Source organism: Pieris rapae, chromosome 11 (assembly GCF_905147795.1).
Source record: "Pieris rapae chromosome 11, ilPieRapa1.1, whole genome shotgun sequence".
NCBI lineage: Eukaryota > Metazoa > Arthropoda > Insecta > Lepidoptera > Pieridae > Pieris > Pieris rapae.
The window spans coordinates 6,323,672-6,350,944 of record NC_059519.1 but is presented as its reverse complement, the minus strand read 5'-3'; the positions used below and the strand labels follow the sequence as shown (position 1 = coordinate 6,350,944).

Below are 27,273 nucleotides of genomic sequence, written 5' to 3'. Positions count from 1 at the left end.
TTTAACATGTAATGTGCTAGGAACAACTTTACATTTACGACTATATAATAAATCTTTTATACGAGAATGTAATTAAAACAAAACTCCTTGTTTAATATTTGATATAATAAAACTTTTTGAAGGGATATTAAAAACCGGCTATGGAGACTGGTATACAAGAGTCGAGCCAGTACAATAATATAAAATAAAACTAAATACTTTATCTAAATTTTTATTCGCCTAGAATTTGAAACATTGACTAGTTATTTGACTTAGTTATAAACAGATTAACTATTCTAAGTTCTAAGTAAAACAGTTAGCTTTCCCTACTCTGAATCTAACCTTAATTACGAGAGTGCAGATAGAGAATACAACAAATATTCAGAGGTAACTAATTTTAATGTTGTAAGTAATGGTTAGTAATAGAAATAGAAATTCTTACGTCAATCCTACAATATTAGTTAATTAATAATTTTAAATTTAAAATTAATAATTTATTTGTTATACAAATTGTATAACAATAGTTTTTGAACGAATTTCATAAAGTGGTCGATATTCGGACGAATTCGAGATTTCGTTTAATTCCAAACGTCAACGGAGGGTAGGCATAAAAAATATTTTCTATTCTACTCGGTTATCTATTCGAACACTTAAGAATACCAATACTTAAGACTCCATAAAATATTTTTGCTCTTTGTCTTAAAATTAATTTTTCGTTTAATTATTCAATAGAAAGAAAACAAAATATCTATTCTGGCATAAAGTTTGCTTTTGATATTATGGCAATAAAACTCATTTTTATTATTAAAAATTTGAATATTCTAAAAAATAGCGCGAAGAGTGGAGTTTTCACCTTTCTAGAGTGCCGCAAGATGGCAATCTAGTGATAAACAAACTAAATAATAAATGGTTTCATCTTTAATTAAAAATTAAAACCAGTTTAAAAAAATATCTGTCTCCTTAATACTAAAGCAAACTTTTAGTTATATATTTTTTCGTCTAATTATTGTTCTCTTAATTGTAATCAACACGTCCTCTAAATACGTATGTATATGATACAATTACTATATGAATGTATGTTTACGAAATATAGCAAATATTTAAATGCCGAAGAAATGCAATAAATATATATTTATTTATTCATTCGAAGCATTAACAAAACCAAGTCTTGACAGCTCCTCCATTGTCATCTTGTCAAATGGGGCCCACGCCGGCAATACCATACCTGGCCAAATCCTCATTAACCGGTTTAACCGTAAAACCGATATCTGGTTTCACAAACTCCGGTTTCATTGGGACGTAGTCATCAGCGCCATCGTTGAAATCGACGATTGGGTTCTTCAATAAATTATCGAGTTCTGTGATATTTGCTTCGTTTAGGAGTTTAAGGGATTCTTCTAGCGCAAGATGGCGATGTTCTGGGGTGTGCGATGGTGTGTGTGATTTGCGATGGTGGAGGGAGTTGGTGGCCGAGCCGAGGTAGGGCGGCGGCTGTGGTCGATTATAATTTCCAGCTAAGTTTGTCGTTGACTTTGGACTGTATGGGCGAGGTAAGCTGTTGTTTGGGCTGAAAAATAAAATGACAATTCAAACCTATTAGTACGATTATATTTAGAAGGTAGTAAAACTATATGTAACATAGGCAAGCTAATAATACTGCACAGACAATTTTTTATATAGGAGGTCTGATATTCATAGGAGTATCAGACCTCCTTAAGATACTTGCCAATGGACAATCTCAATGCGAAAATTCGTTGGCTATTCATGTACGTAATCAATACAACAAATGCTCAGCCTACAAAAGTTAAAATAAAACCCTTAGCTTGCATAATCTTACATACACACGAAAAAACACAAACACAAACAAAAATGAAAAAGTACCTGGTTCCTAAGCTTTTGGTGCTTACATCATCAGCTATTTGGCTTTGCTCAGTGTTGCCAGTTCCATATCTGCAAAGCTCGACTTTAGCTGATTTATTAGCTCTGAAATAAAAAACAATTTTTAGTGATTCTGCGAGGTATATATTTATGTAAAATTTTATATATACGAGTTCAAAGCTTATATGCTTTACTTAGAATTTCATTCAGTTCGCTTAGTACATAACATAAACCACTCCTCGTATGGAAATTGTATTCGTTTTACAATAAAATCCCAAGCGAAATTAGACAATGAATAAATTAAAAACTCGTGAAACGTGAATTGAACAATAAAGCTTTTGTAAATTTGATGATTATTTAAATGATCCTAATTAATTTAATTGCTCCAATTCAACTATTTTTGGCTTACGTACACTTTGTATGACTATCTACGGCCTTGACTTGCAAAATGGTAGTAAATATAAATAAAAGTTCAACTATTTTTTTTTGCTTAACTTATTAATTTTTTTGCTGACGTTACTTGTACTTATTTAGTTATTTTAAGTTTAAGTTTGTTAATATTTTAACTAAACATTTTCTACTATTTTAATAATTAATTAATTAATAACACTATTGTTCAATTAGTAGTTTTAAATTTAGAAGCGAATACAGATTATAATTGATTAAAAATATAAGAAAATATTAGTGGGTTACAAAAAAAAAACATATTGTTCCGAACCTCCTCTTTCTATAATCTATACAGATATGGAAAATGTCGTTCAAAAAGCGTTCTGATTCCGGATCACTCCTGAAGGAAAAATAAAAAGAGTAATAATACTAGAAGTGTAAATCCCACTCCTAGTATTAGGGGATTAGTGGTAATACAGGTAATTACCACTATAATTTACACTATGACGTCAGTTTAAGCGGCGTTACCTTAGTTCTTCAATAGTAATATTTTGTGTCGAAAAAGCGTTATTTTTTCACAAAATGAGTATGGATCTCAAACTATGCGGCATTCAAACCAAACGCAAATGCAACTAAACTATGAACAGATGGAGAAATCCTTAAAAGTGTTGCCACTGGTCGCCTCCTAACCATAACTATCACGCTGGCGCAATAGTCGGCGCCAGAGCTAATCATGTAACTTTATCATTTATGGTCATGACGGATGGATGATAGAATTTGAAGCAAAGTGTGTCCGTTTTTGATGGACAAACTCCTTCTCTTATTCTTTTTTTAGACATAGGTTCGGCCACGACTACTGTCCGTCAGACACAGTCATGTGTTTAAGTGAACATCCATATTATTACCAGGTCTCTACTTGAGACAGTATGCTAGAATATGGAACCTTTTTGCAAAACTAAAAAAGGTTTTCTATTCTTCTAACCTAATTATAATAATAAATTCAACACAGCAACTACCCACATCTTTGTGAGGATTTAAAATTGGAATGAAGGTAGAATGTTTTTATGCATGGAAGGTATATCATAAAACAAGTAACTAACAAGAAATTAACGTTTCTTTAATTTTAAGATTATTTGGCCCGTATTCTAGAACATTATTATTTAGTTAAGTTTACCATCATACATAGTACTAAATCTACGGTATATGTTAACAACTAAATAAAATATGATAATTAAATAATTAAAACAATTAAAATATATAGAAGTTAAAATAAACATTTCTTATAATTAATAATGTTTTCTTAAAAACCGATCAGCCCACAGCCGAATATATCCAGCTCCGGATAAATACTGTTTAATCTGTTAAATCGCGAAGAATTCTTAATACAGGTTCCTGAAATCCCATGTTGGTTTTCGCAGGTTTTGAAAAAAAATCTGATTTAAACTCTTGGGAATAAGTAAGAGAGGACAGTTTTAATATCCTGTAATAGATCATCGATCAAACTTAAATCTACTTTCAACAGCTGTAAATTTTTGTAACGTATTTGACAGCGCTAAAACCGAGATACTGATATCCGAGGATATTAATTAGATAATTATTGACCCTGGATTATTTGTTCGTTTAAAAAGTACTATACTTACATAGAAGCATAATGGAAGCAGAGAACAGCACTCAATGCGGCAACAGAGAGCAGCAACAGCACTAATGGAACAGCTATGGTCACGGAAACTTGGTGAATGTAACTTCTACTGGGCAGATCGTATCTGCTCGGAGCTGACCAAGAGTTGGATTTTAGAGGAAGTTTTGAATCCACTTTTGTGTTTGGTATTTCCGTTAAGTATTCTAATCGGAGTGTGCTGCGGTCATTGTATATTGTGTTGTACTGAAAGTAAATTAAAAAAAAAATGAAACTCGATTTGTGAAGAAAATTGGATTTAAATGTGTGTTACTGTAATGTATTAAAAAATACATATAATAATAATTAGAATATCTGATGTGTATGCGAGAAGTTTTCACAGAGATCCACATCCCTAAATTGGTACATTTTTTAAAGGCGTTAAAACAGCTATTAAAAGGCCGGCAACGCAATTGCTAGTCCATAGGCATCGAGTATCCATAGGCGGCGTTGTCACTTAACATCACAACTCTTACCCGTTTGTCCCATGTTCTTAAAAAATCTAACTGGAAAAAATCCTTAAATAGAAGATTTTCTAAGAAATTAAAGTGTTTAAGGATTATCATAATCAAATACCAGTTCAAAGCTGCACCAGTCAAGTGTCAGTCCAGCGTCTCTAAACAGCCTTTCGACTGTAGTCCGTTTGAATTCACGAGGACAGCTCGGAAGACGAGACAGCGGTCTCACTTCTTCTCGTAGTCGTTGTAATTCACTTGAGAAGGGTGTCATGCTGCCTAAGCGGACAACTAGACTGTAAATTTAATAAGTTTAATTATATTTACTTTTAAAAACAATTAAAGTACTGGCCAGTTTGAAAAAAGTAAACCAGTTAAGATTTTATGATGTCAAAATCATTCTATGTTTGAAAAATAAAATCAATTAATGTGCTGGCCACTAAGAAAAAAAAGGAAACCGATTAACAGTTTGAGTTTTATACAAACATTCTATGTTTGAATAAAAGTTAATAAATAAACTGGTCACTATGAAAAGAATGAAACTGTAAGATTTAAGATTTTATGTCAAAGAAATTCTATTTTTAAAAAAGTGTTTTTCTGATTTCACTTTTAATATCATATCATCAGTTGTATGAAGGTATTTGTGTAACCAGTCTTTGATAAAGGTGGATTTGGGTGTACTTTGTGATCTACGTACAAAGCTGGAGGCTTCATAAAGCAATATTACCACACCTTATAATTTCAACTACAATATAACTGTAGTTAAAAAATAAAACCTTACCCTTCTCCATCACTAGGTTTCAACGGATGTCTAGCACCTAAGTCAATAGCGGAAGCTAAAAATGTAGCATAGAGGTCACCACTACTTTCCGTCCATAACTTTGTTCGCAATATGTCTTTGAGGCGGGTCATTCTAAAATATTTATAAATATTATCTATTAAATTCGTCAACTTATGTCGTGATTACAGAAATCAAAGGGAATTTGATTATACTACAGTTTGATTATAACCTTAGTCTTATTATCCCTCACACATTGAACTTTAGATCGAACACACATTAATTTTAAGCTTTAGAATTGGTATTAAATACTCTACCTAAATGTGGGTAGAACCTTTGTATTTATCGATAATTTAGCTAGAATTTTTAGCTTCACGTGGCACAAAGGCATAGTACAAAGGCTTTCCACACAGACAAGCATAACAATACTTTATGATAAAATATGAAACAACACATGTACATATAAATTAAAAAAACGTGATATCGTAATTGTAATTCTTATCAAATCTATATGGAAACAATATCATACTAATAAAAGAGAACGAAGAACATCATAAGAAATAAATACATTTAGTATAATGGTTTTGCAAGTTATTTGAATTTTTTAATTGGTAATTTTTTTTTTGTTGGTGGCTTTGTAAATTTTGCTCAACTTTAAATGCCGGCAACGTACTTGCGAGGCTTGTGGCGGTGTGAGTGTCCATGGGCGGCATCTTCAGGTAAGCCCACTCTTAAAAAACACCTATCCCAGTATTTTGAACGGCTCTATCGGCTTATTGTCGATTTTCTTATAGACAATAGAATATCGGAAGAAGGACTTCTTCTATCTACTGGAATAATGTATATTCCATCTACCTGTGCTCATCCAGTAAATCCTCCACATTTAGATTGTCAATTTTAAGCTCCACTTCATGCTTTGCCATATTCAATTTTGGTTGTACACGAAGCGTTAGTAAAACTCTTCGTGTTTCATAGTCTTGACGATTTAAACCAATTACCTCTAACTGAAAAGAACAAAGTATGATATATTATAACTAGCGGACCCGACAGCCGTTTTTCTATATGATATTTCAAGCGATCAGGATCACAGTTTGAACGTACCGACTGCATTGCCATCTGCCGCCAACCAGGGCAACCAAACGCATACAAAAATCATTCTAATCGGCACAGCCTAAGAGAGTTTAAGAGGGGTTTATTGTGTTCATACACAATTTCAGTAGAATATATATATTCTGTAGAGTATTATTATATGTAAGCTATCCTATCTTTTAAGTTAGGAAAAACTGAACACGGTGTGCAAATTTGATTGAAATTGGTTAAGTTGTTTAGGAGTCCATAGCGGACAAAATTAAAACGGCATTATTAAATTTTTAAAGAATAGTTTGCATTATAGGTAAGCTGCTCCCGCGAAGTAACTTTTTGAATTCGAATTGCGAAATGGATTGAGATAGATTTCTGGGTTTGGGCGTAAAGCGAGATAGTACGTATACGAAATTACCGTAATAGGCGATTCAGTGCCTCTTGGTGGAGTTCCAAAAATAAACCCTGAGTGATGTCTTCCACTGTAGATGTACCGCAACCATGACGGAAGCTCAGGTTTGCCTATTAGGGATGCGTGGAAGCGGTATTGCTGATCGAACTCTAAAACAAAGTTTTACACACTTTCGTTTAAAAAAAAGTGTGTGTGTGTTGAATGAATGAATGAAAATGCATTCAAATTCCACATGTCAGAAGTGAAACCTTTGTAAATTAATTATTACTAAGGTATATACCCCAATAGATGATCATGTACCCGTATATGATCACTCCATGTATTTGTATATCTATATTCACACTTTTTACACACTGCATACAAGCTAATGATAAATTTAAAAATCTGCGTTAAGGGCACTAGACGTTATGCGACAGAGTTGCCATCTAAAGTTCTAATATGTAACTACTAAACGATTTACGAATACATCAATCAATAGCGTGTATTTTTTCTCGATCTCACTTACTCTCAATGTTTCTCACTTGCTTGCTCCTTACTCTCGTTCCATGCCTATTTGCTTTACGCTACTTCGCCCTTTCTCACTCTCTCTCAATCGGTCTCAATCGCCGCCTCCCTTTTATTTAGTATACATATATGAATAAGCAGGTTAGGCTTTAATCAACCTTGGCAACAGTACAAGTTAGCTCTCGTCATAACTCCCGAAAGCGATAATATTTGTTTAAGGTTGCGACAGCGTTACGGATTAAATCGAAATTGGGTACTGAATTAAGAAGTTCGTTATTGCTATTGTTTAAAATTACCAAGATATTCCTGCATCTGTTTAGTCAAGTAATTTTTTTTTGGTAAAATCAAAACTGCTAAACGCACAAAAATTACAGAAATGTACTAGGCAACTGAAACAGCAATACAAGAAGGGGTATGTGTGCAAGTTGGAAATGTATGTATCAATAAAAATCGGAATCGAATGCATCGCACAATGCAATAATTTAAAACTTACCAATATAGCCACAACAGTTAGTGTAAACTACAATTACTTTGTTATATCGGTAAAAAGCTATCTATTTTTATGAGAAAATTTACCTTGGTATGTCCAATTAAATAGGTTAGGGCTTATTGGTATCGCGAACATTTCGGTTTCGATTGCATTATATTCGTGCGCATATGCACTGCTGAATAACAGCAAACACAGCGGTCCAAACATTTTCTATAAAAAATAAAGAAGATATTCGTTAGTAGATATGAGTACGTGGAAGTAATAGCAATATACTTTTTAGTAAATTTAATGTAAAATTTAATATTATAGTATGCCTATAGATACGTTTATTTATTTATTTTATTTTTACATTTAGGTACAAAAACAGAAAACAGATTAATTACATACATACACACTAAACAACATTTGAAAATCTGATTTCCAATTATATCTGTACACAGTATTTTACACTAAATTATTGATTCATAAATTCGGCTCGAGTTGAATCATAATCAAGTACCTAAATAAATTATATCTTTTTATTTATTGTACATGCATATAGAACATAGATTGAATTTTTTTATTATTATCAATTCGTACAAAGAAATTAAAGAGAATGTTCCATTACGAACCAGACCCGGAAACCAAACCACTGTTCTACGAGCTCGAAGACGCGTTGAATATCTGCTGGATATTCAAAAATGTTGTACTTTTTTCTTTAGTACATATCTTAAATACGGTTGAAAAAAACTTTGAAATAAAATTTCAGTCGATTAGAAATATTCTATTTTTTACTACCTTTTAAAAATATAATTATAGTATTTAATAATTTAAATAATAATCCATATTATATATTCACTAGCCTAGCTTCATGCACACTTTAAAAAGGACGACGAAAAGATACGTATAAAATCTATTTATACGATTGTCTGGTTTCTCTCTAGATGGTTTATTGCACAGGAAAAATTACGCATACAGAAAAAGTATGCGTGTAATTTAAGAAATCCATTTATTTACTCACAATTTATTCCATTTATTTACGTTATTGACCGATTAAAATAGCAAGTACGATCCCGAAATAGGGCGTGACGTATAACCACAGACCATGTTAAGATATGAATGTTATAGATGTATAACTCAAGAGTAGAAGCGTGCATAGGTTAAAAACTATTTATTACCTATGAATTGACACTCCATACTACGAGAATAGGATCATGAAAAAAAGGGATAATGGCAAAACTCCATTTTTCTATTTAGCTAACGAAATCTATTGTATCAATTGTTTCTCAATTTATAGTCTCCATTTAATAAAAAAGGAATGAAAGAACGATATTGGACAATTCAATTTCATCAAATTGTCAAATTTTCAAAATATGTATTGTGACAGATTTAGCAAGTGTTTGACATATCACTTAATAGCAATACTATGTTGTCAAAATAATTATTGAAAGGGCGAGGGCTGAAGACGAAGGCTGAGCGAATTTAAAATTTTACGAAATAATTGTTCATGTTGGTTTAACAGCTCAATGATTTTGCAAAACAACATGAAATTAAACATTGTTTATTCGTGGACTAGTGAGTGACGAAATCTTAGTGCCAAGGTTTAACACGAGTAAAATTCTTGTGATTGATTTTCGCAATGTTGAAGTTTAAAAAAATGGGTTCTGATAAAGTCCCTCTACTGTTAGTAACTGCCAATGTCGGTTCAATATTTGAAGACGTAAGTTTCGTTTGTTTTACATACATTCACTTTGATCCTGCCACCTAGAATAATCGTTAACTTAAACGACTGCTTTAAGTCTTTGCGCATGTTTAAACTGATCTAATTATAACATTCGTTCGATTAAGGCCTTATTTACACCCACTTACGAAGATAACGATTTTTTTGAATTAAAACACATAAGTGCCTTTGGGTTTCAAATTGACATGCAACATAATTTACAAAACATTTGATTTAATTATTAGGTCATAGTGTCTCTACTCTTATTTAAAAATTAATCAATCTTAATTAATTGCATGTTAGGACAAATTTATAATTTTTATTTAATTAATATACCAGTAATGTACAGTCCTTAGTTTTATACCCTCTGTTCCTTAATCATGAACAGAATTATGCATAATGGAAGATGTATGTAGGATTCTGTAATCAGAAGTTTATCTTGATACATAGTACAATGTTTACAATATTCATGAAGCACCACCTTTCCTATTTTTCATTTGTATGTTGATTTTACATTAATAACTTGTGTACAATATATATTAATAAATCCATATTTTAAATTATTAATTGTGATTTAACTATGTTGTATCTGTGTTATCTTGCCCTTACCTTCTACTTAGTTGTTAAGATTTCCAGCCCATCTTCATAATTCAAAAACGTTATCAAAATCAAACACAATTTATTTCATTTTAGTTTAAATTAAATCAATTATTATAATTCAGTTAAAATATAAAGTTGTAGTTTACAGACTTTTGTCATTTTTTATAAATATCCCTTTTATAAAATACATGTATGTACTCGTCATAAATAATATTATTAAGATATAAACTATTAAGTCAGTCAAGGTTAAGTATGTATTTTTTGACCAGAAACTGTAAGCATAACTTTTCCTGAAGCAAGGAGTAATTGTAAATCACATTATTAGTTCCAAATTGATTTAGAAGGTTCATGATAAATATTTTATAAGTATATTATTTATATGTGAAATAAATCCTTTAATATTTTCGAAATACCATAAATTTGATAAACGGACAAGACAAGTGATGTAAATCTATTGTCTGATGGATTGTATTGTATTCCGGCTATGTGATATTTTTTACAGAATTGTTTAGCTGGTATATTACTATATGCTTGAAGCTCAGAAATGGTTACGATGTTGTGTTCTTTTCATATATCATACATCCTGATAATTACTTATATTTGATGTTCAAATCTTAAGACAAACTTATTAAAAATACAAAAAATTGCATGATCCCATTAATTTAAGGGCATTGTTACAAGTATCTTGTTATAAATTTTACTTCATATTCTTCTACATCTTTATATATTTATATAGTATGGCCTATCAAACACTTCCAAATGTCAGTTAAGAATGCAATGTGTAGAGGATAAAGACAAGGTCTATGAATTGGACCAAAAATTTAAACTAAACAGCAATCAATTTCACTATCTATATCAAATCACTTTTGTTTGTTAAAAATTACCTGGAAGTAGGTTACTCAGTATTAAAAAGTGTAAAGTTAATACTAATATAGTAGACAAAAAGTATTATGTTGCGAAGTTGAATCACTTGTAAATCTATATTTTATTTAGATATTCTGTCATCACTTAACAATGATGGCAATTACAAAAGATATCCGGAAAGACCACATTACAAGAAAATTATAATTTCAATATATATGTAACATAGTTCATAGTAAACAATATATTATAATACCGTATTACGTACGTAGACAGTCATTGCGATATGACGCGTATTTTCGTCATTACGTCCTTGTCTAACTTATTCTCGTTTATATTATAAATAGAATTTAGTTATGAAGTAGGAAAATGTAATATAATAAAAATATTTTATAAGCTTACAATAAAGCATTTAGTAAGCGATTTTATACAATATCAGTTTTATTTTGGTCGAAGGTTTTTGTATACATTCATATAATGTGCTATGTGCGGCTCGCTACAAAATTAACTTATTTAAAGTAATATTTGTATACTTAGACTAAAACCATAGAAATTTGGTTATATTTTCTGACCGTTCCAACAGTGCTGCTGCATCCATATGCATACAAAAGTAAAACTTTTTTTATTCTTACAGCCATCTGTCATGCTACCAATATGGACTTCAGAATTCCTTCAAGCCGTATCAAGAATGGACCCAAAATTCATAGCCTTGCATTTACAAGAAGTTGGTGGGAAGGCGTACGAGAAGTCGATGCAGTATGTAAAAGATTTTGTGCAACGACTGTGTGACTGTCCTGAGTTAAGGCTCTATGACAAGATCAGGATATTTCTTGATGAAGACTTTAGCTCGCCTGAAAAGTTTACTGTGAGTATTTTAGCTATTACATGGCAATTCAACTTACTGACGTTAGCTATTAAGAATGATAGCAATTAAAACTTATTAGCATATTTAATTAACTATATAAAATAAATACGAGTTCTCGATAAATACAAACGCGTAAAATTATTTTGTGTAACATTAGTTTTCAATATAATGAAGCGACGCAACCGACCCATATCGCTTCCTATAATTGATAACATTAAGTATTTTATTTCATCAAATATTTTTACTAGAAGAATTTCGCAGTCTGAAATCAGAATTGATAAAACTACATCACTCCACGAGGCCTGTACAAAATCAAGTGTACTTTAGAAATAGAAACTATTAAATAATAATAAACGTATATAAATACAAGTGGTAAAGCGGTTTAGTGACCTTGTAAGTCCTGGCGAAACATTTATTGTTTAGGGTTAATAAAAAGGCCAACCAAACATCAATGACTAAAATATTTTTAGTAGTAGTCTATTGACAGTGTCCCGTTAGTTGTGCTCCATTATAAATAGTCATAAAATTTTAAATTAAGAACTGCTTATGTGACTTGGATATAAATCTGAAATAAATATTCCACACATATCTTCCATGATCTGATTGAAATTCTCAGTCGATGACAAAGCGATGACGTCTTAAATGTTATAACTTGGGCCTATCGGAAGACCCTTATATGTGTAATGACGTCAATGGAACCGGTACATTGCGGTCGCTCTATGGTGGGTGGCATTGGCCTGTCATAGTATTATCGTTATAATTTTATATAGTCCGACCTGTTGTACTACGAAACTTATTTCTCTGTTTTTTATCAGTAAAAGTATGTTTTTAAGATCATATGATATTTCATAAAGGTTTCGGAGGCCTCTTTTTACGTATTCAAGCGACTATTTTTATGCTTATGTACTTTTAAACTAACAGCGCGTAACAACGTAAATTGACCAAGAAATATATTTTTATAATGAAATTCTAAATAAGCTAGTTAGCTCGCGTTATTAAAGCTATAAATCGAATTGATTGACACGACGTAATATAAATGGCTAATTATAATTACTAGAGCTGCCCTTAAAAGGGAGATGTTAAGGCTTGTATAAACAAAGTCATTCTTTTTTTTATCTTAAACAATTACGAAGCTAATTGCCAAAGCGAAACTTTGTTTCTGTGGCTTTAAAAAGGCTTTACATAAAAAATGTGTGTGTGTACTAGTGTACACACGTAAGTGAAATTTCCTTATGACCTTATTTTCCGAAAAATTATTTACTATATACTTTACAGAAATTGGTTAAATAAAGTTTAACAAAAGGCTTTTATTATCATAGACATTAATACAAATAATACAATTATTTCATTGTACCTTATTACTACTCAGATTATTACAGAATTTTATTAATTGTAATAGAATTATTACTATCATTGTTATCGTTATTATATATTTTATCGTTATTATATATATGTTAATGGCTTTAAATCTCTTCAAATAAACCGTGGTAGGGGCAGGAAAAAATGGCGCGTAACGAAAAATGTGACGGTAATTTTTTTTTCAACGCCAATAAAGAAGTTTCACTTCAAAAATTACTGTACCGATTTACCATCAGCTTATAAATGCTGAGACAAATCAAAATATTCGGTCTAAGTCCCCGTGATTAAGGGTGAGATACAGAAACAGACTTAGTGCGAACTATGACTCCCGTACGTCAACATCCAATACTTTTTTGACGTGCGGGGAGTCTTGTTTCTGAATCTTATCCTAAGCAATAGAGTATTTAACATTAGCGTTACATAATTTTAATTCATAAGTTACTTAAAATTTACTTAAATAAAAGAACTGTATATTAAAGTGAGAACAAATCTGTACGTGTAAGAGATGCAAATAACAAACCAGCGAAAACAGCTTTATTTTCGTAAATCATATACAATGCATGTGTGATGCATCTGTGTAAGTATATTGTATAGTGTGTACTTACAAAAAATATGGTAAGAGTAGGTATGAATTAAAAAATATATGTATGGCCACAAGTAGAATGGTTTGGTATAGCCCTAACTGTTAATAATTTTCCTAGAGTCATAATTGAGTGATACGATCCATAAGGTATCTTATTAACACCAACAAATGCCTTTGATATGTTATTAAATTAGTTACAATGTTTATTCAGTATTACTGATCGTTGAATCTCAATTCAAACCCAATTTGTATGCCCGTAATTTATTTAGTTTCACACAAATTACCTCTCATCCAATGCTCATCAAACCTATACAAAGAGAAGGTTCGCAGAAATTCTTTGAATCGTATAATTAAATCTTTTATCGTATAGTCGTAGCAAATATACATAGACGTTATAATAAGTTTTATTCTGACTTAAATAGGTTAATGCCCCATACATTCAAATAAATGGGGAATCAATCCCAAATGTACCTCTCACAGATGTTATTTTTATGCTTGTTAAGGTCAAAACGTGCGATGAAGACTCAAAAAGTTGTAATATATTATTTTTACCCCGTAGACTTTCGTGGTGGTAACAAAATTGGAGATTCAAATTGTTTAAAAATATTCCTCTGTTTACGTTGACTGAGACTGAATCCTCACAACAGCTATTGGATTATAATAAATCTTGGTGCGTATATTTTTCTTTGCGAGTCAAGGTGATAATTTAAATAGTGACGTCAATTATTATATCTACATAATATATTTTTATGTGCGGTAATGACTCGTCGGAGGATATTTTATATACATTGTGAAATAACATTGTACACTGTTTATGGTTTTGCGGTGTTTTTTGGCGTTGTAAATTTTTTAATATTGCTTTGTAAATTGTCAGATCGTAAAACGTAAGGTTCGTAAATACTTTATTTTTGGAATTTTAATTACATTGCGATGTTTGTGTTATTGCGACGTATAAGTACGGCCTTTACCGCAAACAGTACGTAAAGTCCACATGACGTAATACAATACTTGACTAGACGACTAGGCAGGTGGCGTTTGTCGTCATTGTTTAATGGTTATTTTACAGGTTTTGTCGGGTTTAACCAGCTTAAACCTTTCGTTTTATCCATCTTGCACTGTTATTTATTTATTATTATTCTGCAGTTAGGCTTAGCTCCTTCTCTATCTTCCTTTAAATATCTGCTGTACAAACATTACCTGTCCACGTCATATCCCTAATTTGCGTACTAACTACTAGCTGACGTGAGACTGATCTTGAATTAAATTATCGTGATTCATGTGCACTTTTTACTTTTTGTTTTTCATGTATCCTGTATCAGTTTAGTTTTTTTTTGTTCCCGTTAAGTTTTTTTTTCTCATTATATATGTGTAATATGTATTTTTGCACTTCTCGTCTACCTTATGTAATTTAATTTTTTTTTCCTTTACTCACAGTGGCTGCCTGGAAGAAATCGCTCGAAAGCGATAAAGCCGCCAGTTTCCTTTTCATTTAATTATGTTCAATTTTTATATTGTAAGGTAACGAAGAGTTAATAAATAAATTAATGTTTTCTTTTGATTTGTTATATAACTACCTAATTGCTATTTATATTCACGGATGCTTGGTGGAATCATGCGACTTCTCCGATACAAAAGTCCCCTCCGGAGTTGTGTGCTGCGATATCGCAGGCTACTTGATTGTGAGGAAGTTGCACGGATCTGTTGCGTCTTAAGTTCAGATCTCATTTTCACACGTGTATATCCTTTTTGTATAGTTTTTTCGATTTGATGAAGTATTTGATTGTCCTTATTAAAACATATGTAATACTTGAGTAGTAGATTCTGTATATGACCAAATTCACTTGCGTCGTATTTTGAAATGGATCTGCTTTTAGCTGTAGACGAATAATGGATGGATGCGGGGTTAGTTCTACGTATTTGGAAGTACCACGAACGTAGAGCTTTTGTAGCTTAAGAGATAAATTATTCGTGTATTAAAAGTTTTAAAATCATTTGTGTCAGAAACTGAAAGTTACGAATATTTGCCATAACTAATAACTTTATGATGTATATTTTACTTTAATATAACTCATGTGTTCACACTTCAAAACATTGTATGTCAAAGTTATCGGTATCTCTACTATAGATATTGTAATAAAAGTAATTTAAAAGATAACATGTGTAAAAGCCGCTAATGAAATGAATTTACGTTGGTATTATGGTGAACCGTGGGTAGGTACTGTAACAAGATTGCCACATTATTATATTAAATTGTCGTGTTGCGTATGAAACGTATTTTACAATGCACTAATATTACCTAATAACTACCTTGCTCCGCGAACTTCGTTTAGTCTTACTATTTTTTTTATATAGCCTGCCTTTTAATAGATACATACCAACATATAGAAGATTTTGCTGTACTACCCATATCAAATAAATAAATTATTCATAACAATAACTATTTTTATATTTTCCAATTGTTCTCCATAAAAACCTTTTATAGAGTTCAATGAATAAATAAAAATTACTCGAATTAGTACTGCCGCCTTTGAGTTGTGCGCTCAACAAAACATTTAGCGATTAATTTTTATTGATATATATAGATTTTTATAACATAAATAGAAAACTCGGAATGTGATGTAAGCGACATGATTTCGTCGTTGGTATGATCGTGATTGGTCACGGCATGTATCAATCCCAATCAAACATTTTAATAATTTGGCTTTAACATTACATCGCACATACTCTGCTTGCCAAACCCGACGTTTTTGAATGCAATTCGATATATTGTAGTACTCTCAATATCGGTAGCGAATATATCGGTACTCTCAAGGTTACGGATTTAAAAACTTAATTTTTAAGTTTTTTAATAGCACTTCAACAGCGATTCCGAACAGCAATTGGAATTCTATTAAAATGATAATATAATTTCGAGATTCGTTTTAGAATAGTCAAATTAATTTTTAAATTTTACCGGTTTAACGTTTTGGGTTCTTAAATTAAATAATCTATCTTCAATTTCGATAATTTTCATTCGGTTTTATTGACAGGCGCTTGGCAATATGTACTTTGCACATACATCACTGACTGATCTCAAAATATGGGACTTTGAGAGACGGAACTACGTAGAAGTGACGGGCAAAGAAGTCAACAGCGGTAACATTGAGAAGATCACCACTAAGGAGAAAGTCAAGTTTCCACAGCACTTCTTTCCTGAGGTAAGAAATGCTGAACTGCGTTTAATTTTTTTCAAAAAAAGTCGAAACGAATTTTAGTTATATATGTATGTAGAAATTTAACATGACATTGATATAAAAAAACTGAGTATTTCTGAATATAACAATTAATTAAAATGCAAAAAATCCTTCAAATTCACTAGAATTTAATGAAATAAACTATCTTTCTATTGGTATTAGATAGATAAATTGAACTTCCAAAAGTCCGGTTCATGCATAGTGAACATGCCATGTATTGTATTACATCCCGGTAAATAATTTACAGTTCACAAACGAAATCACTGATCGTATCGCGTGACTGTGATTGGTCTACGCTGTTGGCCAATCACATTGAAGTGACTTCATGTTTCGTTTAATTTCAAAATGAAACAAATATTTTTGGTTGTAAGACAGAAGTACGATATGCCTATAACCACAATTAATATTATTTCAGTGCAAATGGTCTCGCAAGGGATTTCTGCGTACACGCTGGTCCATTCGCGGTACAGCTGTGGAGTTTGTGAACATACATTTGTTCCACGATGCTTCGAACTTATTGGCAATGGAGCCTTATCCTTCTGTAAGTCATCTTTGATTATAACTAATAAGACTTGCGGTTGTTTGCACCTTACTTGGTGGAAGGAACAGAATGTGACTTACAAGTCCTGCCTTAAATATGACAAGCTTATTGCTCTATCTATTAATCTTATTAATCTATTGCTCTTCTGTGATACTTACGTCTTTCTACAGATATTGAGAGAATTACTACAAACTTGCATACAAAAGCGGAAGTTACAGTGTAAAGGCACATTTCTTTTTAAAAAATAATGTGTATTTTTAATTATAACATCGGATTAAAATTAGATTTGGGAACCATTTTAAGAAAAATGTTATATGTGTCTGTGTTCCCAAGTTAATATTTTTATTGTTTTTAAAAAATTAAAATAGTTTATAACACCTGCTTCTCCCCATTTTTTTAAACAAAAGACATTACCCGATTACTTTGTTTTATGCAATAGATGAATAAGGATTGTTAAATGGACATCCTTTGAGATTCCTTATTACTTAACAATTGACGAGTCGCAATTGTATGACGTGTCATTAATTAATAAGATTTTATGTGATTTTTTTTGATTTTTTTCTTATTTTTTATGTTTTCTGAAATAAATTCGAATCTTTCCCAGTCTGAATCCCCGTGAAGTAATAATTTGTTAAGAAAATTCATAATCATAATTTAAATATTTATTTTACGTACATATTTTAATTTTACGTACACATTTTACGTACATATAATAGTATTTAGTTTAGCGGTTTCCTTATGTCAGTTGAGGATATGCAGAATATACTGCTGGAAAATTAAGGGAATTTTTGTATCTTGCAGGTGTACTGCCGTAGCCGACGGCGTGCTTTACGTCATACTTTACGACACTTGCATTCTGATGTCAACGCGGCACCTTACTTCATATTTGGAGACTTCAACTTCCGAACGGATACTGGAGGCGTTGTAAAGGTTGGTAATTTAAAAAAAAATATTAAAAAGTTTGTTTAATTATGTCAATAAAACACCTAGTTCTGGCAAACATTTTAAGTCTGACAGAAGTCAATATCTTTGACAAAGATCTTGTTCAGGTAATTGTCAAAATTACGGTCACTAACCTAACCCTCATATTGAACAAACCGGTATGTTGTTCTAAACGATGTCGTCGTAAACGGTTTTGACTTTTTTATACATAAAGCAAAATAAATTCAGATATGGAAAGAAAAGTCAACACTGTCTTTGTTAATGTTTTTAAGGCATTTAAAAAACCTAATTCACGTTTAGTGACTCACGTGTTTAATTATTTACCTTGTGGTATGGTTTAAAGATGTTATATTTACAGAGAATAACAGACAATTTAATCGCAAGTCGAATGTCGAATGGGGCGAATGTTGAATCGTCGAAGATGCAATACCGATCTAAGAGTGAAGACAGAGTGGTTCTAACAATTGGCAAGAAGGAATTCTCTCATGTTGACCATCAGAAGCTCTTCAGGGAGTCCTGGGTAAGAAGTATGATTAGTGGGTAGTTAATTAAAATTAGTCCTACATTGGTAGATGGATCCGGCATTGCACAAAGCAAGGAAACTTTGGAAGGGTTTAGAGGAGGCTTTGTTATTATTACAAGTAAATGGAAGGAAAATGAGGAAAAAACAGTTTAAAAATAATTACTAAATAGACGTATTCCATGCTATTGCAGACTATGCGTGCACCATTAATACATATTTAAGATCTATAAGCACACATAATGTTACGGAAATGGAAATATATTTTTAAAGAATCTTTAAATCGAGCACTTTTACTAATCTGAATGACATTTGTGTGTTTGTCCTTCGGCAAAATATAACCTATTCGAGAAAATGTATTTTTATTGAAAAACTTGTTATTTAATTAATACATCTTAGGCCATGATCACACGTCATTTTCCTGCACGTTTTTTTGCAGAATACGTATTAACGAATAAAAAGTGGCGCATACAGTGTACATAAAAGTACGCGATATATTTACTTTGTACTGCAAAAAATCGGATTTGTCAGGCAAATCTAATGAACTTTAATGTAATTCGGTTTGCAGTGGCATATAGGGCAAATAGCAGTTTTGAGACACTGTTCATTTTTACACATATAAAAATCTGTTATATGAACACCTAGCTGATTGTACGTTAAAAGAACGTGACAATGCCATGTGCTCCGGGCCTTATTATAATATACGTTAATATGTAAAAATTAAATATATTTATAGAACTCACATCATTGACATAACGTTCTCTAATTGAGGCATATTTAGAGCGGCGCCCACAAGGCCACATAAAATGAAACAAGCTACCAACGTGTGGCCTCGATAGTAGGACACCGGTAATGAATACAATAATATGAATGAAATGACAAAAACAAAAAAAAAAGAAACAAGAATTGTGCATTGCTAAGATAATGTTATTCCTTTATAATTTCAAGGACTGTCCGAAAAATTATTATAATCGTTCAGGCTCTGCCTTATATATATGATATATAATAATAAGTTGTTTATTTTTATTATAATAATACATATAGATATATTTTTTTTACATTTGACCACATCGGTGATCATGTTTGGTCATGACGTCATGTCTTCAAATCCCCGGGTTGGTATGTAAAACATCAAACGCTTCCGAGAATAATTTCTTACTAATTGACACCCTCTGAGTACGGACACTTTATGCTAAAATTCTACCAGTTATGAATAGAGAGTTACATAGTATATTAGTGAAGTACATTTACATGAAAAAAGTAAAATATCTGGACGGTTAATTTTAACTTATCTGTGTTGTTTTCACAGCTCCAAAAGTACGATCGTGAATTAGAAGCCTTAAAACCGCATTTGTACGAATTTCCGGTTAAATTTCCGCCATCTTACCCCTTCGAGGAGGACGTTCATTTGCCCACACATTATATGAAAACTAGGTAGGTTGAATTTATTAAATAATTTTTAAATTTTGTAGGGCACACATGTTACGTCTGGTTCATTTATCACATTGAAGCAAGTTAGTCTTGAACAATGAATGTTTCTCAAGAAAATTAAAGGAGGGACTTCCCAAGCTATACTCATAAGTAATAGAAGCGGAGATTTTTAATATGAATATTTCATAAAAAAATTACAGTAATGCTTTATTACTCGCTTTATTTCTGGGTTCATTTGTGGCGTCTATAAAATAACAGTAAACAGACGACTACTAGAGTTACTTTAAGTTCTGTGGTTTGAACTATGCTATTAATCGTAAGTCACGGCTATCGTCGCTAATATTATATTTAAAAAATATAAAAAAAATAAAATGGCTCGGTGGTGTTACAACCTCTAGGTCTAGGCCTCTTCTGAATCTGTTTCATGATCATGTTTCAATCTAAAAGGCAAGTAGGTGAAAAGCCTCCTGATCCTGACATACGTCTTTTTGGGTCTAAGACATGTCGGTTTCATCACGATGTTTTCCTTCACCGTTCGAGCCAATGTTATACGCATATAGACAGAAAGTCCATTGGTGCACGGCCGGGGAACGATCATACGACCTCAAGAGCTGCGACTAATTCTCTATATTAAAAAAATACAGATGATAAATTATTGCAGATGTCCAGCGTGGTGCGACCGAGTGCTTCTCTCACAGTCCGCGAGACTTTTGGTGCAAGACAGAGCAGAAAATCGTGTGCATAATTCTAGGTAAAAAATTTAAGTTTTATACCGACGATTGAGTGTGTGTGTTCGTGCGTACGTGTGCGTGCATACGTGCGCGTGTGTCAAGTAAGTACACGTTGCAAGTCGTTAATGGTAAATAACCACGTATTCGATTACAAGTATTCTTGGAACTTCTATATGTTAATAATGTTCATAGTTGGTTCATCTTTTTAAGGCTTTAAGTGAGGCTTCTTGGTCTTATCCAAGTGAGTCTTATCATTTCATGATTTCATATACAATTTGCAGGAAGTCCGTAACAGACTCGACGGACAGTGGAAGTGGAAGGTTGTCTTCGTCAGATAGCAGCCCGGCCAGATCCGCATCACCAGCTAGGCATAACAACCAGGTACCTAAATTATAAATATCACGTCAAAATTCAATTGTTTTGGAAAGTATACCCTTTCTACAAACATAAGGTACATATTTGTTTTGTTTAGTTTCAAATAAATTGTTTAGTTGTTCTTAAATTATTTGTGTAAAATGTTGCGGAATTTGCCGTCGTATAACCATTCAATATACTGTTTAATTAATAGGTTTTTATGCAAGTGGAGATATATGAATAGTAGTAGTATAATAGTCAGGATTTAATAAAGATAATATTTCAGTGGAGTCCAAATAAAAAGCTCGAGAAAAAAGGCAGCGTCGCTGAAATAGATGGTTTGAATGTTCCTGTAACTACAGTCAGTAGAAAGAGTATTGCTGATCCCACCAGCGTGCAACAGGCTATTAATGCGAGGTAAATATATAACTAGTGGTTCGTTTTATGGTATCTATTATATATCAATTGTTGGAATACAGTTTCTATTTACTAAAAACTTTCCATACGAATATGAAAAGTTATCGTATATAGAATAAAATTCATACATATATCTTGAAGGTAGTTTGAGAGGCAACACGCAATTATCTTCACGCGAGATATTTAAACTGATAGCAGATGGCACCATTATTTTGACAACGAATGCTACGAACTCGATATCTCGAGTTATGTAAATGATGTAAAAAAACCGTTTATATATTATATATCTAAGTATAATTGAGGTAAAATTCGTTAATAAAAAATTACAATTATCTAAGCACATCCACCCATTCTTATGCTAGTACGTCACCTAAAACTAATAGCGTACATTAAATATTTATTGATGCATATTAAATATTTTATGTACAAGTTTTTTTTTAAATATTGGTTGGGACACATAAATTAATAGATATGCCAATTTTCAGACTAAAGTCGCGTACATTTTTTTCGAAAAAACAGTGAGTAACTTGTAAGGGTGTAAGTGTATCCAAAGTATATGTTGTCTTGTGTATATAATGTTGAGTTTAAGGTGTATAATTCATCATGTACTATCTGGTAGCCTTATTGTGAATTGATGTTTTTGGTGTTCCATATCTTTGTAAATCCTATAAAGTATACCTTGTGTAAACAGATTTAAAGCGCTTTTTTTGCTTGATAGTAAAAACCCGTTTTAAACCCGTGACAATTGCATTCAATTGAAATTTTGAACAACGTGCGTTATACTTAATATTTTTTTACATTTATTTTTGTTTAAATGTTTTTATTTTTTCACATCAGTACGATAATAGATATTGAATCGTAAAATTAAATTCAAATTGCAGAGTTTCAGACTCGGACGCTTCGCCCGGTAGACGTAAACTAGTCCGCAATCAATCTGAGGGTTCGCCGAAAGCCGGTGAATCTTCTGAAATAAGACGTCTTATAGATGCACCTTCTAGGCGAAGGAATGAGTACGGAGTTATCGGAGACGCAACTTGTATGGGAGATCATAAGGTAATATGACTGATTCTAAAACTTGTAGTCTTTAAATTTCTGCATATATTTCAATACAATATTTTTTCGAAACATTACTTACTAGCACATAAAATGCATTTAATAGTACGCTTATTTTATAAGTACATTTCATTTCGATTCTATATATTATTTAAATTAGATTGAAATATGGTAACTTTTGTGCATTATCTGAAAGCGTAGTTTCCTTCAACGTACGACCTTATCTTAGACTTAATAAATTATATTTATTTAGTGATAGTGAATTTTAGTTTGAAATAGCATTAGCGAACGCTTCTTTTGTCTGCCTTAACCTTACTGTTTGTATCTTAATCTAGATATTCTTTTTCAGCCAATATATTTACGGGTGATGCTGCAAAGCGATCGAGGTACCGATAAAGAGAATAGACCTCCCGCACGTCTAACCCCTACCTTGCGTAGAATTCCAACCGACCCCGATTTGATCAAAACCCCAAAAATTCTATACAGCAGTCACCCAGACAAACTATTATCCGACGAATTTAGACTCAAAAGGACGCGAACGGGCTCTCTCAACGAAAAATTATTTCGGATTCCCTACGTACAGATAACTAGTGCGGATTATTGTAGTTACAACGATATATTCGTTAATGATATCGACACGTCCCTGTTAAGTCCCAGACAATGCTTGGATCCATACACTCCGGAAAGTGTCGATTCTCATTCGCCTGATGTGTCGTCCGAGGAACAAACGGAAATTATCGATACGATCGATTTAAAATCGAAATTGTCGCGGGATCGTAGTGTGTCGCCCACGCAGTTAAAGAGTCGATTACACAGATTGTTGAATGAGTCAGATGACGTTCCTAAATTACATAGATTAGATAGTAAGGAGTCTTGCAAGTCGGATGGTAGTCGAAAGGGCCTTTGCTGTTTAGCGCTCAAATGTTATGGTTTTTGTAGACGTGTGAAGTTGAAGTGTAGTTGCTTCAAATGCACCTGATGCTTTATTGATCTGATGAAGTACTAATGTACTTATTTATTAACAAGTCTGCTATTAACTATATAGTTTTTTGTGACTCGATGTTTGACGGCAGACTTTCACAAGTGAATTTTTACACTCGACACGTTTTGGTAGATACCAGTTACATTGTTGTGCTTAATGCAATTGACTTGCATGCATAGCATGCATATGCAATAGCCTTAAGATTCTGTCTAAAAGCGTACTGAACTAGATGCATTACCATTGCATGCATGTACGTTCGTTTGCAGCGTATAAGTGCGTTGAAGTCGAACGTACTGTGACCTAGCCTAAAAAGGCTCAACATTTCTATTCTATTGTAATCATTATTTTTTAATCAAACTTATAATATATATAATACATTTTTTGACGGTTTTACATATTATGAAGTTAAAGGAGTATGCGTTTAGTACTATATGCTTCGCGACGGGTGTACTTATAAGTTTTCTACTAGTCGAATAAAATGCATGGCTACTTAAATGGTGTTTAAAAGCTCGGATTTTGTGTCAAACATTATTATTTTACTATTGTACTGTACTTAATTTTGAATATATGTTTTATATGACTTACGGGATTTGAACATGCAAAATTAAGAAAAAGAAATAAATATAAAGATTTTTTAACTTTTCGTGACCGTGAAGTCCGAGCGATAATAAAGCATTTAACTGTTTACTTTAAGGTTCTATGTTGTACTTTTTAAATGTTTTACCAACCGAATCGTTAATTTTTAAGTGCGATTTCATTGAACATATTTTTTTTTCTATCACGCACGTACAAGTAGCGGCACGAAACTCTAGCGCTGACCGTTATTGCGCAAAAGTAAAAAATAAGGTACCTGAGGGGGGCTAGCGGAATGAAGAGTGTCGATTGGCTCTCCAGTAGCATTCCGTCCCCCGCACCACAGTACACATGCGCAGCAATCCCCTCCACGTATCGGCCAGCGCTAGACTTACGTGCGGCTGCCTATAGATGGTCAGGCTGAGCTATCTTGTTAATCTCGAAAGAAATTGTCGGTTCTGGACGAAATTTTCGTCCAGAATCTCGGGTTCATAAAAAACCAATGAAATAATCACATAGAAGTTGGTAAAAACTTGATTAATTTGAAAGTAACCTGAAAAACTATTTAAATGATAATACAAAATAGGACTATATTATTATATTTTAATTAAGTTTAAAATGATACCAAATCGATTTAATTCTAGTCTTATATGAGTCTGTCCTTTTCTGGTGCTATTTTATAATCTAGGGAGTGCAAAAAGGACAAAACACTTGTACTCGGTAAAAGTATTATATTTATTTATACCAGTTATTAGATATACTGTGGCTTCTCGCTTTTACAAACTTCAAATGCAATGTTTTGTTCAGATTAAATCAGAAATGAAAAACAGTATGAGAGAGAAAAAATAAATTAGTTTGTTCAAAAGTAAAAAAGTATTTGCTGTATAAGCGATCTTACAATTACTTATTGGACAAAATATCTTGTAAAAGCAAGAAGGTAAGGCTATTCTAGATATCCAACGAATAACATAACATAATTTTGTTGCTGAAACTCGAATATTTAAAAGAAGTAGTCGTGATTTTAGTTTCCTTTTAAATGTTTTTTGACATTTATTTAAGAAAATGTTTAAAAAATTGGGGAATCGTGCAAATTATAGTTTTTACATTTATTTTGTAGGCTTTTGTATTGATTTTACAATGAAAGATTATGACTTTGTGTTGTGTTAACTCTCTTAATTGTTTTGTATGCACACATGATTTGTTATAAATAAAAGATTTTTGCTTCTGACTAATATTTAGTAAAACATTGACGTACAACTGACTACAGTTAGTGATTTAGCTATAAATAATGCTTGTTATTGTTAAATAGTGCTTAATAAACATTCCGTATTTCATTTTGCTTTTTATTAGTCACGCTTGATTGTTGTACACAGATTAATTAAAGAATAATGTAATTGCGGTGTTCCTCGAAAATTTTTGAGGTAATTGTTTCCTTCACATTTTTATTTTTAAGGGACACCGTTTTTTTGTTAGTCTTTTGTAGTTGTACTAAGTTATGTGTTTCTTTCCAAGCACGTAGATGTATTACGTAAGTAGAATTTTTTAATGTTAGTTGCTTTTTAAGTTGATTAATGTGTTATTTAAATATGCAATACTTTTAAAGAAAACACATTTGTACCGGCTTGAAGCTATGTATTTTTATTGTAGACTTGTAATTATTTAACATAATTTTAAATTTATCCGACGTTTCGCGTACTTTACAGCGTGCGTGGTCTCGGTGACTAAAGACAAAAGGTGTTGAAAATTTCAAAAAAGTCTCACAGCTGTAGAAAAAGTTGTATTATCTGTACTTATTTCACCGGAGTTGGTAATTGGTATCGACTAAAAGATGAAGGGCTTCTGCAGAAATTGCTCACGGTGTCCTCCATTTTAAGTTTACAATAAAAATACATAGCTTCAATCCGGTAAAAAAGTGTTTTCTTTAAATGTGTAAAAGCTATGTTAATAAAAGATAATACTATATACAATACTTAATAAAGTTTAAAGTTATTGATCAATCACAATCTATTGACGCGACTTAACGTGTCATTTTAAAAAGTAAATCCTTGGGACTGAAGACAAATGTTTTTGGGTAGCGTAAATCGACATCGTCATACGATTTGTATGGAAATGGCTACGTGACAAGGCTCATAGACTGAATCTATACCTTCTGGTTGTACTAAACAATTAAGAATAATAATATTGATATTTAGCTAAATTTAATGTAACTTTTAATCGTTAAAATGTAATTTCTTTAATTTAAATTTCAGGCACATACAGACACGAGTTTCACACAGAAACAGCGTCAAAAAGCGTGAATTCTGAAGATGAAAGCGCTGAAACAACTGAGAAGAACAGTCGATATATTTGTTTTAACAATTCACCGGCTAATTTGTTTAAAGAAACTGATATCTAATTATTTAGATTCTATGCGAGGTATTCGCTCCTGTTTGACTTTATTTACTTATCATGGCTATTTGATTGTTGTCTTACGTAAAGGAATTTTAGGGGTTTTATGCAAACTTACTTTGCATTTAAGACCATATTAAAAACCGTATTAGTTGTCCTGTAAGAGAATAATAAACAGAATTTACTCTTACCAGTACTGTATGTACCGAAAAATAAAAATGGAGTCAATCTTAGGTGAGCGTATGATGAGTTGTAGAATATTCTTAGGTGTCGTATGGCTTATAAACTGACATTTTGATATGCTAGAATTTCAAATTAGTGATTTTTTTTAGCTATTGCATAGATTTTATCGCAGGCTTTGAGCGTGGCGATCGAATTAAGAAATTCCGTAACGAAAATAAACCTAATACGCGATGATGTAATAAGTTCGGCCAATACGCGTTAGAGCAGGACAGAACGCATAATGCGTATACACATCTCTGAAGAGATCGGTGACGTTGCGT

General features: G+C 32.0%; 2 protein-coding genes across 4 annotated transcripts; one reads left to right on the top strand and one right to left on the bottom strand.

The window, feature by feature from the left end:
- Nucleotides 1–198: 198 nt before the first annotated feature.
- Nucleotides 199–8,725, bottom strand: LOC110998769 (alpha-sarcoglycan). 2 transcript variants are annotated; one of them, XM_045630162.1, is made up of 10 exons: nt 8,639–8,725; nt 7,725–7,848; nt 6,651–6,793; nt 6,008–6,156; nt 5,156–5,287; nt 4,496–4,670; nt 3,885–4,126; nt 2,576–2,644; nt 1,861–1,962; nt 199–1,546 (listed from the first exon to the last, which is right to left on the bottom strand). In XM_045630162.1, exons 2-10 carry the CDS (start codon nt 7,843–7,845, stop codon nt 1,174–1,176), a joined length of 1,506 nt encoding a protein of 501 aa, XP_045486118.1. In that variant the 5' UTR covers nt 7,846–7,848; nt 8,639–8,725; the 3' UTR covers nt 199–1,173. The 2 variants fall into 2 exon arrangements, with proteins under 2 accessions (XP_045486118.1, XP_045486119.1); XM_045630163.1 differs by lacking the exon at nt 2,576–2,644.
- A 336-nt stretch (nt 8,726–9,061) lies between these two features.
- LOC110994146 (inositol polyphosphate-5-phosphatase A) lies at nt 9,062–26,960 on the top strand. Of its 2 annotated transcripts, XM_045630099.1 has the most exons (13): nt 9,062–9,337; nt 11,433–11,663; nt 16,635–16,802; nt 17,254–17,379; nt 18,181–18,309; nt 18,680–18,841; nt 20,151–20,275; nt 20,934–21,023; nt 21,285–21,384; nt 21,644–21,774; nt 22,656–22,827; nt 23,177–23,213; nt 26,632–26,960. In XM_045630099.1, the coding sequence occupies exons 1-13, from the start codon at nt 9,257–9,259 to the stop codon at nt 26,775–26,777; spliced, it is 1,698 nt and encodes a 565-aa protein (XP_045486055.1). In that variant the 5' UTR covers nt 9,062–9,256; the 3' UTR covers nt 26,778–26,960. The 2 variants fall into 2 exon arrangements, with proteins under 2 accessions (XP_045486055.1, XP_045486054.1); XM_045630098.1 differs by lacking the exon at nt 26,632–26,960 and having other exon boundaries at nt 23,177–25,716.
- Nucleotides 26,961–27,273: the final 313 nt, after the last annotated feature.